This window comes from Plasmopara halstedii (assembly GCF_900000015.1).
Source record: "Plasmopara halstedii genome assembly, contig: Scaffold_2904, whole genome shotgun sequence".
Classification (NCBI taxonomy): domain Eukaryota; phylum Oomycota; class Peronosporomycetes; order Peronosporales; family Peronosporaceae; genus Plasmopara; species Plasmopara halstedii.
Genome location: NW_020189809.1, coordinates 211276 through 224405, shown reverse-complemented (window position 1 = coordinate 224405; position 13130 = coordinate 211276). Strand labels below are relative to the sequence as shown.

Sequence of the window (13130 nt, the reverse complement as noted above, 5' to 3'; positions counted from 1 at the left end):
AAAATTCGATGGGGGCTTGTAATAGTAGAAGGTCTTCTATTCGTAAAAATCCGTTAATAATTTTCACTCCATATTTCCTCCTCTCTACGTGAGTCAACGGCTCGCTGGAGGCAAGCAACACGCTGTGAGGTGTGTCAGTTGACTTAAGTTCTCCTTGTAAAGTGTGTGTACACGGACAGGCACGATGGGGACACCACAGGCGGTGTTCGTCCTCGGATCAATAGGGAGGAATATTCGTTTCTAACACTCTCGCAATTGGAGTGTGTGGTGAAGCTGCGAGCTGTAATCGGAGATCACGCGCTCTCCAATATGTTTCAAGTGGATCAAGAAACGATGATATAACGCTTAGCAAATTTTGCTACGTACGAGACAGGATTATTGATATTTCTATCGCAGATATTCCCGACTTCCGTTACCTCCTCCACAAGTGGTGTTGACACACGAAATGTCGCGCTAAAATTAAGACAAACTTGCGAAGGATTAGGCATTGACATGGGAAGTCAACAGCTCTGGCTGCTTTGCCAAATTGCAAGAGCTGAAAAAGACCATGGAATCGGATTTCCTTCCACCGAATGTGGCGTTTCGATAACGGCCGAAGTTTAAGTCATGCCGCCAAGACAACGGCACATTGTACATAGTCGTACAGAAGTCATGAGCTTCGTGCCAGTATGGCAAGTGAACCACAGTCAGAGGCAGTGATGGTCACCGTGTTTATGGAGGGGCTCACTTTTGGTCCTCCTGAGTCTGAAGTCTACCGCCAGAGACCGACGACTCTATAAGATGCAATTATGATTACATTGCGTTAGGACTACTGTCAGCGTCAAACATGTGGTAAGCGGAGGCAGTGTTGCTGCTATCAAAATTCCGGGACCAATGGGTTTTAGGGCGGTGACTGTCCGTAGGCAGCAAATTTGCGGTTACGGATGTCAACGATTTTTTCACATCCGCTGTTATTGTCCACGTGAGGGATGAACCTTTCAATACGGCTCTCGTCATAATGGTTCCAAGTAACGCAGTACCAATACCACGACGCGTTCGGGAAACGCCGGAGCCCAGTAGAAGGGGCAGGCACAGTGCGTATGAAGGCTTACGGCCGTCTGTTTAAAGTCTTGATTGACTCCGGCGCGTCGCGCAACTGCGTACGGAAGCAAAGTGTTGCTGAAAACAATTTCAAGTTTTCGAATGCACTAGATCGAAGCAATGGCTTTATCTAAGTGAATCTGGATACTGGTGCGGTGGTCACCGCGAAGAAGATTATGGTTCAACTTCAACTGAAGTTTGAAGATCTTTACTCGAAACAGTCCCCGAGATGGACGAACCGTATGACCTGATTATAGGTATATCATGGCTTGAGAATCACGAGCTATGGAACATTTGGCGATCAAAAAATATTGAGAGTAACGCAGGTGAAACTCTTGGTACTCTCACTATGCACCAGAATAAGTGCTCAAGCGCTCGGCAGTCGTGTGCTGCTGGAATAGATCCACACCTCATTGGTACATGTCAAGTTGATTTTCCCAGGTAAGGAAGATACGGAATTGTATGGAGTGGCCGCGGGTGGTCACCCAAGAAGTGTGTCGATAGATCAAGTGATACCCGGAACTGGCCACATGAAACGAATGAAACGTTGGTGGACATGGGAATTTGCCCAACGGAAAGATTTATGAAGGAGAGATGCCGGTTGTTGCCCTCCTCTAGAGAGTAGATTGTTGACGACAAGTGTGTAATGAAATGTCGAAGAAATTGACTGTGGCTGGATATACCAATACCCCGACTAATACAGTGGTTTAGTCGGATTGTAGGTCAGTATGTACAACTGACCACAAAGGGGATGTTTTGACCTGTTATGTGGTTGAGCACACACATGCGATAGAACCAATGGAGTTTGTTGGTCGTGGACTGATACCCTCGCTGTAGATGCGGTTGAGTCTGCATGTGAGATAATTCAGCGTACTACCCCCATGATGGAGATATAGCATGCGAATATAATATCCCACGTATTGTATGTGCAACGACCGGTTGTGGAATTACAAGAACAGATTTTTGGCGCCGCTGCCGATGATGGAAAAGCTGGTGCGGGCCGAGGAATTCACATACGATGACTTCCCACACGGCATCATGTGTGATGACATTGCGGAGGTCGACTTAGCGAAACAACGCTCATCATCAGGTAAGGGTGACTCGGCTCTCGATGAATTACGACAGCTTGTGGAGTCACACAGAAGATCGGCTGTTTTGAAGTATCCGACTGACCCTTAGTTTTTACTTGTTATGTAATACAAGGATAACGTCCTTAGTGCAAACCCACCCTCTGGTCTTTCATTCGAACGTGGATGTCGACTTGTACTTCATCGTGAACCTGGTTCAAAGCATGCAGTGCTTCGAAACTGGCCACTGTCGCGTGAAAATGTGAGAACATCGATGATTTCCTTGCTCATAAGCAAGCTGCTGGGTTTGCGTGGAAGAGCAATTCCCCTCGCAGCGCACCGACGTTTTGTATGCGTAAATCAAATGGTAAATGGTGTATCGCTTACGCTTATAGCAAGTTGAAAACGCGGACGATCCCCGTGCAAACCCCTTTTGCGCGTAAGAATGTCATTATCCACCGTATGTCAGGTTGTACGCAGTTTAGTGTACTTGATTTGGTCGATGAATATCGCCAAACCTTGATAAGGGAGGAGCACGGCCCTTTAAAGGCTGTAAGTACACTATCAGATTTGTTATGGGAATGGTTTGTGATACCACAGGGACTACTCAATGCCTAAGAATCGCTCAATCAATTGGTCCCACATCTGTTTTGATCACTGCGACACTCCGCATATACATCCGCGATATTTTTGCTCGCTTGGCATATCTGCCGAAGAAATGCACTTGGAGCACCCCCGTGCTGTGATCAAAGTTATGTGTGAACATCCATTGCAAGCAAATCTTGCAAAATGTATATTTGGTGCTAACGAAATACCGGTCCTCCGTCGTTCTGTCGGTGAACACAGTGTGTATGCAGACCATGAGAAGGCCAAAGCAATCGTGGAGTGGCCGAAGCCACGGAATTAGTAGGATTTGAGCTAATTTGTCCAACTACGTGCACTCTCTCCCGTGACTACACGGAAATGGTGCGCTTACCATCAAGATTGCTAAAGAAGAACGTATCATGGAAGTGGTCATTGTAACGGGGCTTCACGTACTCTGGTATGAAGGGGTGGGTCATGTGACCATAGGAGGGTGCAGTTACACAAGACGGTGGAATCACACAATGGTGTGGCCACACCTTATCAAGAAGTCATTTTGTGGCTGGACTGCCAGTAGTGATGCATTTTGATTAGGTTTTCCTCTTTCATTAAAAAACCCTAAGATTTAGATAAAGGCAGGTTTCTCGCAAATTAAGGTTGTGGATACTCTTGGAGGTTGCGGACTACGATCCGCTGTACTCGTACCGGTCTTAATATAGAACGTATGGTCATCGACCTTAGCTTAGCTTCCTCTAAGCGAAAGAGCAACGACAGCCCCGCTGCACTTGGTAGCACTCGTAGTCATCCTACATCTGATTCGTTACAACTGAAGTTCTATGAGGATGGTGGAGTTCTCTTATTTGCACCAGGGCATGCAAGACGCCTCTAGGAGCGCGCTGATCGCTTCAGGTCCTTTCCAAGTGAGGTGATGTACTCCCTCGAGGCCATGCAGAGACATCAGCTTTTTCAGCCCGTTTTTGAGCTATAAAAGTGCTCTGCTACAGCACCTAGAGCAGAAGTTGTCGGCGTCGAGTGCGTCCATGACACCACCATCAACGACGGATGACTCCTCCCAACCCAAGACGTTCATGGTGAGCATTGAGACCTTCGAAGGCAAGGATGGAGAGAATCACCTGCTCTGGGTGAAAGAGGTCGAGATGGCTTTGACGTCCGCCATGCCCCAGACCGAGCAAAAACGCGTGACGCTTGCTATCTCCAAGCTGGGTGATCAAATGCGAGAATGGGCACTGACGCGCGGCACTTCGATTGAGGCGCCGTTTTCTTCGTGGGCGAAGCTGAAGCTGCAGCTTTCACAGGTATATCGCGTGCATTGCGTTTCCCTGCCGCACGAAATAGCAAGAAGGAATTGGTGGACTTTAATCAAGGATTACGGACTCTCGTTGCCGATATGGCGGCCGATCACAGTGACTATCTTTTTGGAAGGCCCCCGCACTAGCGTGACCAGAATGAAAGTCTGCCGTGTGTATCTGTCTTCTTATAAAGAAGCGATGATTGTGGCATTCAATGCCGAATTTAGTCTTTAGTCGGCACGACTATGTTGAACTGCACACCCTTGCCCTGAGCCGATGGATCTCAACTATGCTGAGGACAAGGAGAGAGAACTCCGAGCTGCTAAGCAGCGTGTAAACACCCGACAATATTTTGTTTGTGGAGACACCCATCACCTTCGGACTGGTTTATCCCTGCGCTAGGCGAGTCAAGGTTCATCGAACCGACGTTCTACTTCTTACCAGTCTTCTGGTTTGTCGCGGGGAAACGACAGCACTCATTAGGCCCGAGGCGTCCTATTGGGGAAGAATTGAGTTCTGTTGAGTCTCAAGTAATTAGAAGTCAGCAGGGACCTGCCCTGAAGATTCGTGCTCCTGAATACAGATAGTATATGCAAGCCTGGTTTGCTCGTCGTGGAAGCGACCTTGAAGTACGTTTAGATGCCATGGAAGGTCCTGATCGACTCTGGGGCGTCGAACAATTTTACTCGACGCCCCACGATCGAAGGAGGTCAGCTGTATGACGAGGCGCTGAAAGCGCGATTAACATCGTCAATGTTCGCTTTGCGCCGAGGGTCCCTGTGGGCCTCAATGTAAAGTTTCTTGATTTTGATAGCGTGATATATTGCTTATAAACAGACTTGGATTCAAAATATGACCTCATTTCTTGGTATGGCATTATTGGAACATCATTAGCCATGGATCGATTGGGGGTCAAATTCATTGGGCGCTGAGCGCACGACTCCTGGTGAAGTTTTGGTGAGTCAAAACCACCTCTACTAGACGGCAGATAAGCTTTTGGCGCGGGCGCTGGACCGGGACGATAAATGTGCTGAAGATCGGCATATCCGATTTGCCAAACACTGAAGGTGTATCAGACAGGAGTCCCGAGCATGGTTTGCGGAATGAATGTGGAGTGGTACATAACTCACAGAGACGCTGCTCAATTATCAAAGCAGTCGCTGCCTGCCATGCGTGGTAAGGTCGGACGGCTCTATTGGAGACGGTGACGCGTCTGCACCGTACCCCACTGCTGAGCTACCCTCTTTGTAAATCCACGATATAATTCCCGGTCGTTGAGGGGTGGCGTTTCTTAGAAAATTCACATAAACAATGAGACATCACAGTTTTGCCGCATGCCGTGACTCTCTAAGAGAGACGACGTGTCGCCACAACATTGTGAGCTAGCGAGAGCCAGCCGCGGGAGGATCGTCGACCGCCGGCGGTATCAAGTCAGCTCTGCTTCTACGTGGAACGATTAGCTAATCGACCACCGTTTCGAACGGCAACAGGCGCTTTAACGTAGCACAAAGTGACGCATTTGCTCGGTTGTGGCGGTAGTCCTCAACGTGAGGCAGTCGATGCACAAAGTGCTCCAAACCCTCGAGGTCTTCCGCACAGCGGTAGTGTCTGATAAAGTAGAAAGGATATCATCATCCGAACGCCAATGGATGTTTGAGCCCCCAGTGCAGCAAGATAGCTCTGTTGCGGTTATCGCTTAATAGCTGGTACACCCTCGGTCTTTTATTCCTATATTAGTCGAAGAATCACCCAGCCATAAGGGTTTGTGTATAAGCGAGAACCGAACTTTTTGCAGGTTCGAGACTTGATGAAACCTGTGACTGCAGTCTCAGAAAGACTAGCGGGGCTGTTAGTAGCAATTACAGGAGATGATAAGTTTTCATCCTGGTATTTACGACGTACTCTGTACTTCACACAGTAAAGCATGAAACTACGCTCTATTTGAACGTCTGCTTAACTGACGCTAGCTCAACGATATGCCAGACGGGCGAGGTCACGCATGTTGCTCACTCCAAGTGCAGATTAAGTATGAAATCCTCGCGAACTCTCGCCTGTTCGGTAGATCTTATGGAGAGTATGGGTCTCCCCAGACCACTGTAGCTGAGAACATTTGTAGTTCTGTGGGGAGTGGTCTTAGAAAGCGCTTGCTAATGGACTTTCAGACGCTTTTTTAACTTTCAAATGATTGAAAACCCGCTCTGAAAGGCGTATGCTCCAAACCGGCGCGGCGTGAAAATTGAATGAACTGAATGCATAATTATGGCGTGGTGAAATCGTCAAGCGTTGAGATGGGCTATCTGAGCCAAGTTTAATCTATGAGTATCGAGCTGAGTGTTGTCTTGACTTTTGTGGCGGAATATAATACTTACTTCAGGATAGGGCACAAGGTGTGTAATCCGTGCTAGAGTAGAGACGGAGTGAAGACAATGGTCGTCCTCAGTGGACGAAATTGCCGTATGGCTTTCGGTGACAATGGTGGCATGAAGTAGGACTCGTAGAGTCAATATGATCGTTCTTACGAATCCTGGCCTCACCGCTTCACTGCGAATGGCTCTGAGGGCGTCGGTTGCTAGAAATTCGGCTTTTTCCGAGGCTTACTAGGCCATGTGATGGGATGTAATGAAGCGTTATGCTCTTAGGAGAAGGCAATGTAGGCGCAAGAAATGAAGTAAATTTCCAATTGCATCAATTGCTTGCTGAGCTTTAATTTCTGCACAATGTTTCCAAAAAACAGGAGAAGTGTGAACCTAATGCGTTCCATTGGGATATAAGCTGTCCGCGCACCTTACACTTCTGTACATATGTACGACATTGACGTTACATCTTTGTAAAGCTGTGAAGTCTCAGCAGTAATCTAGGTACTAATAAATATGATAGGAATGCGTTTGGAACGGTCCGTGATACACGTGGGATATTAGTCTCACAACAAACTAAATAAAGTATTATTGGACACAGCGTGACACATTAATTCCATTATAGCTCAAACTAAATAAATGTTAAATATATGTCACTTATAAAATTGAGCAACACAAGTAGATTGTACGATCTGTACGGTGCACATGCAAGATCTCGAGCAAAAGCTTCTTCTTTGCAAAATACTGGGCAGCCTCGATGCAGAGTACACCATGGGGTTGCTGCCGTGAAATGTGAAGAAGCGTTTTGCTCATGAGTTTCCGCTGAAAAATGCACAGAGCTTGGGTTCGTGCATTCGTACCAAGAGCGATATCAAAGACTAGTTGTCTGATCAGATCTGGTTTCCATGAGTTCATATATTAACGCACCATAATAAATAAAATGTATATACGGATCGAGCGCGATAATATCGCACCGCGAGCACTTTCAAAACTATCAGGTCATTGAGAATCGTCAGCACTTGGGACAGCAGCGGTTGGGTAAATCCGTACCCTCCATGAGGGATGTACCTTAAGTACTTGATAATGGGGCAAGTGCCGCTAAGTCCATGACTGAGATCGCGCACTGGGTGAGAAAGCATTCCTTCTCACCCATCTCAATGCTTTAGAGCCATCTTCATTGAGGCGAACGTAAATCGCTTACGTCGTCTCATGCGTGACCTTGCAAAGAAAACTGCGCAAAGCCGATGTCGAGGTGAAGAGCTTCACATTTGACAGACTGGCTCGTATGATAAAGTCGTGATATGGCTTTGGCACGCTCGCATAAAACACAGGATATGTTCGCATCTTCTTTGGGTTGATAAGAGTGCACTTCGATCCCATTTTTGCCAGAACAATGCACACTTCGATACAGCAAGAATGCAGCTTAGTCTTGAGGACCGCAGACACTGCATCTGTCAGTAGGCTTACAGCGTTTGAAAAACTTTTGGTCGCTTCAAATTCATGTGAGTTTTGCATGACTCTGGTTTCGACATGTTGGTTTCAGTATCCTGGCTTTCACTCATAGCGTCGCCAATTGGCTAATGACGCTGAATCTTATTGAAATCATAAATTACGAACTTTACTACGAAGTGTGACCGGGCTGATATGAGTGAGCCGACAGCTTCTAAAGCATCAAAACCGATGCGCTTGAAGGCAATGTCAAAGACCAAAGGTTTAATTAAATGCAGACAATAATATATTTGAGCAACGACGTTTTACAGAAATCTTAGCTCAACAACTAAAAAAGCCACGAAAAAAATTATGGACGCGGGCTGATAAGGTGACTATATGGCCAATTATTTGTATAGCCATGCCTTCAAAATACAGATTGCGATAAATTTACGATTGTGTGATTCTATCGGGTTTGTCACGTTCTGGTGGTACTTTTTCTACGGACTCATGTTACAGACAGGCTACAAAAACCACTTTACAATCATTGGAGAAGATATCGAAAGCTGCTGTGCGTTGCATCAAAAGAACGATCTTGCGTGTTGAGATTCAATTTTCATCGTGGCGATAACTGATGAGGAGTACTGCAGGTCGCGGCAACAATTAGTGTGGTCGATATGGAGAGGTACGAATAATATCTAGAAGAATAGAAGAATCGTTCTTGGTGGAAATAGAGCAGGTGAATGTTATCCTGACACTTCTGAAAATTTACTGGACCAACTTTTGGTTCTCTACAGCTATAGTTTCTGAGAAGCATCGATAGTCTTAAATACTATTCGATGCTTTCTTCTGACTTAACGTTTGTGTAATCGCACGCTAGGTCCTCTTCCATGACTTTAGCAGGTTGTTTGGTCCCTACTAAGAAAAAGTCGGAGGGAAGACGGCAATACCGCGACATCACATCCGCGAGTATATATAAAACTGCATTTGCCATCCCTCGCTTAGTCAATTGTGTCTTTATGTCGTGAGCAAACACTATTTAGACATTCTTATGTTCAGCATGTCAAAGCAAGAACCAGTCGTAGACCAAACCACCAGCATATGATCACTTCTTGCCAGATAATACTGTCAAAAAAGTCTGCGTTTGTATCCTTACGTCTACAGAAAACTTCACCACTTAACATTTGTATAGTTGAAATAACATCCCACTATTTACAACCTGCAAGTTGTATGCCGAACCTTCGCCGAACAAGACAGTCCAAATTACAATAAAATCCTCCTAAGATTCAGAAGAAATGGAACATAAATACTGTATTCTGCGATGAGCTTAGATGACGATCATTGTTCTCGATGCGACTTGATCAGTTCGACATTTGATCTTCTATACGATGACATGGCACGACTACCGCATGGATATTTCGACGCTCTGCAACTCAGCCATCGAAAAAGACTCAGAAGAGTTCGTCAGTGGTTCTGATTCATCTGTAACCCCCTTCAGCCCTGTTCATTACGTAAATGAGAATGTCAGCACCAAGCAGCATCATTTACCTGCCAGTACAAATGCGAACGGCAAATTAGTGACCAAGAGGTGCCCACATCGACTCTCTAATAGTGAACGTGGCAAACTTTATCGCTCGCGTCGAAAAGACTATGTGCGAACGCTTGAAGATCAAGTGGATCAGCTCAAGCGAGAAGTGGACCAGCTATTACTGTATGAGCGAGCTCAGCAACAGTCACAGCGAAGACTTGCAGTCGCTTACCCTCTTAAGTGGCAGTCGATAGGAACATCCGTTGCAGCTGTCGTCAACGAGTATTTTGCCCTTTTTAAGTATGGTGTACTAGGAAGTAACAATCGGAATGTTCCTCAAGATTATGCGCTACTTTCAGCTCGTCAAGTCGCATTTCTTGAAGGAGTCATGCACCCAAAACTCGTATTTGCTAGCTCGTACGGTGTGCACGAGCTGTTAAGCCAGTGGGAGAAATACTCTCTTTATCATGCGGGATTTCAGTGCGAGGTCAAAACTGTGCATATTATGACACAAGATCCGAATATAGTAGTCGTTGCACAAACGACGCTGAATGTGCGAATTACTCGACAGACCATTGAACAAATTTTCCCCCATTTGCTTTGGAATGAGCAGCTCGTGCAGCGCCTTATCGGCAAGGAGATTAAGTATTCCGTGAGAAACACACTATACTTTGACGATGACTATAAAATTCATCGATACGATTCTTATGTCGACTTTGCGACAGCTTTTGTGCATCTGTTAGGTAACAGCGACGACATTATGGTGTTGATGGAGAGCGCGCTTGTCCGGCAGGAATGTATGATTGGTGACCTGCTTGAGGAGCCTCCACGGATGCAAATGGAGGAGATACCAAAAATCAATCTTCCACCACTACGCAAAGATCTTCTAGATCTCTGTAACAGCAGTAGTAATTGCCTTTTGGAGCCTTCGAGGCCAGACAACACGAGCATTGGTTACTCGATACAGAGCAATCGTTAGATCAAAGATTTAGGGCTATGTACGTAACGTGTTCAATCTATTATGTCTTCTTAGATGCTGGAACGTTATCATCTAGACCGATATTTACAATGTAGGATATCTTATTTTTATGTTTATTTCTCATGTACTTCACCTTTTTGATGGGTAAGCACTGGAATGATGCTACGACACTCTTGTGACAAGCAATTGTATTACTTGACGTTTAAAGTCTTCTGCAATATCTCCACAAACTAAACTAGCGTCGATATGTCTTCACCACACTGATGTCTTGCGTAACGTTCTCGTGACGAATTTCCACGGACCCATTACACCTTGATCACTTCTTTCGATGATATTTGTTCTTGAAAGCGACCCCAGTGCTGAACTAAGTGCGAGCTCACGTTCACGCCCCACTACCTTTTATAATGCTATTCTGTCGTATTTTTAAACTAAGCGAGCATATTGAATCACCAGCATGCTGCAGTTGTGGTCGAGAAATTTAATAAAGTAACAGGAGCTCAATGAGATCACCTCCTGTTATTTTCAATTAATGAACGTATCTTCGTACCAAGCATATTAAATTTCTCTCGAAGCTTTCAGTTCACTTCTTGACAGCACAGAGATTTTTACAAGCGCGTCAGCAACAATAGTCTCTTTTGTCAGACAATGCTAAGCTGTTCTGCACAATTTGCATACCTATGTTGGTTCTGTATATGATTTTTTTATGTAACCCAGACATTTTCTGCACTGGTGATCGAAATGCTTGATGAATTATGGTATTGCGCAAGGCAGCGTTGACCTCCTTCAGAGTCCTGTGTAATCATAATGTCGAGTATTTCATGTGATAGCGTGCTTCGTAAAATTGCTAATTACCTTACACCACACAATCCTGAACAATTTAACAATATTACCAAAAGTGAAAGTTCAAAGTATCAAAGTATCAGCGTGAGGAAGGCGATGGGTTGCTGTGACCGTTGCACAGAGGAAGCTTTGATATGAAGAATTCGCGTTACTCAAGCTCAGAGGTTGGATTAGTGCCCTCAAATCAGGAGCGGAATAGAGAGCTTTAAGCGTGACTAGTCCTCTACTGACACGAGGGTACATATAAACACAATTAATTTTATTGACTCACACTATATATACACGCTTACGTTCATTCATTAAGAAAGTGTATTAGTTGTCTGACATGCGACCGGCAGCATAAGTCTACCACGGACTATTGTAACTTCGATACTTATAAATATTCACAATTTCACAAGAGTGTAATGTAAATATCGTACAATTGTGCTATATTAAATGTAGTATTACGAGGCTACAATACTAACCTTTTCCACTAAGACGTGGACCACACTCGGTTCACACTTCTTCTATATCTTTAAGGTGCTGCACTCTACGAGCTAGATGATATCTGGATTTTTATGGTTTACAGAGTATCCTTGTACCAGGACTGTTCCCGTGAGCTCAGACAAAGAACTTAACGAGCCCCCATAGAAAGCGCGATCTTTGCGACCGACGCGCTCAAAAAGGTCGCTCGATGAGAACGAAATTAGCGACGCTTCAAGTCCAACAAACCTTCGACGACACAAGGCCTAGCTGTTTGAGCTTGAAATATATATCCCTCAATGTAATTTGCAAAGATTTGCAAGACGGTGTCACTGTGAAATAGAACGATCGGTAAAAGAGAAGCGCTTAAAATACATGGAGGAGTCCATTTTTAAGGACAATGGTAGAGCACCAAGTAAGAGAAGTGGATAGTCTATCCTGACATACCATAAATGCTTTTGTCGATTGTCTAAGGAATATCACGAGGTGATCATGATAGACATGCCTCAGATGTAACCCGCGGATAAAAAAACAAGAAATTAATGACTTAGTTTCTAATTCTCACTATTTCCTCACACGTCATTGATCCTATCGAAGTGCAAGTGTGACGATATAGGCGCTATCTTTCGTGGGAGGCCCGAATGAGGTTCGAAGGGTGTAAACCTCGTCGCTCGGCGTCAAAATTCTGCATCTGTCTTATGCGGCAAATTTTAAATTGTGCATGCTTAAAAATGATAAAAATGCAGCTATCATTTGCCTCATACGGCGAATCTTTGTAAAAATATATACTGCGGAACAGCATCGTCAATTAGACTTTGGTCAGTGCACTCGGTATGACTAATGTGTATTACCAGCTGCATCAATTTCTACTTTTTTGCACGGGATGCTTCTAAAGTGGGTGGTAATGCCCAGGTACCATTTAACGCACCAATATTGTCCGTTCATCCGCCACGCAGCTGATTCGGCCACACATAGAACAAGTCCGATGGTAAATTCTTTACTAGTCTTACGGTAAATGGGGTGTCAAATGCTCGCGGGCAGTGCTAGAGTGGATGCGCTCAAATGAGCAGTTTGACAACATTAACGAGTATGCTAAATCACGAATAAGTTCTGCTGCAATTCTTGCGATGATCATTGCCATGGTGGTTTGGTCGGTGTCTCTGTCCTATCGAGTTTAAAGGAGGTGGCCTGCTTGTTCCACTGATATTGTAAAGCTCCTCACAAATCTTATGTTCAGCTGTGTTAGTATGCGTTGGGTGCAGCGGAAAATGCGGTCTTCAATGTAGTTAATTTCAGCCTCATACTGATCTCTGAGTTGTCAAAACTTTGATCCGCCATTGCACGTCATCTGTTTTGCTTTGTTCGTTGCAATATAATGTTTAAATAGATGCCGATGGACATGAACTTCGTTGCCTCCGAGTTACTCATCTAGAAGCGAAAGAGAGGAGTAATTCAGTTCTTGATAAGAAGCAGTTTGGTATGATGCATGCTTGAGACACG

At 45.0% G+C, this 13130-nt stretch overlaps 1 protein-coding gene across 1 annotated transcript; it reads left to right on the top strand.

Moving 5' to 3' along the window:
• Positions 1-9209: 9209 nt before the first annotated feature.
• On the top strand, positions 9210-10328 carry PHALS_05488 (uncharacterized protein; the record flags this gene model as incomplete). Its single annotated transcript, XM_024719037.1, has 1 exon — positions 9210-10328. The coding sequence occupies one exon, from the start codon at positions 9210-9212 to the stop codon at positions 10326-10328; it is 1119 nt and encodes a 372-aa protein (XP_024584375.1).
• Positions 10329-13130: the final 2802 nt, after the last annotated feature.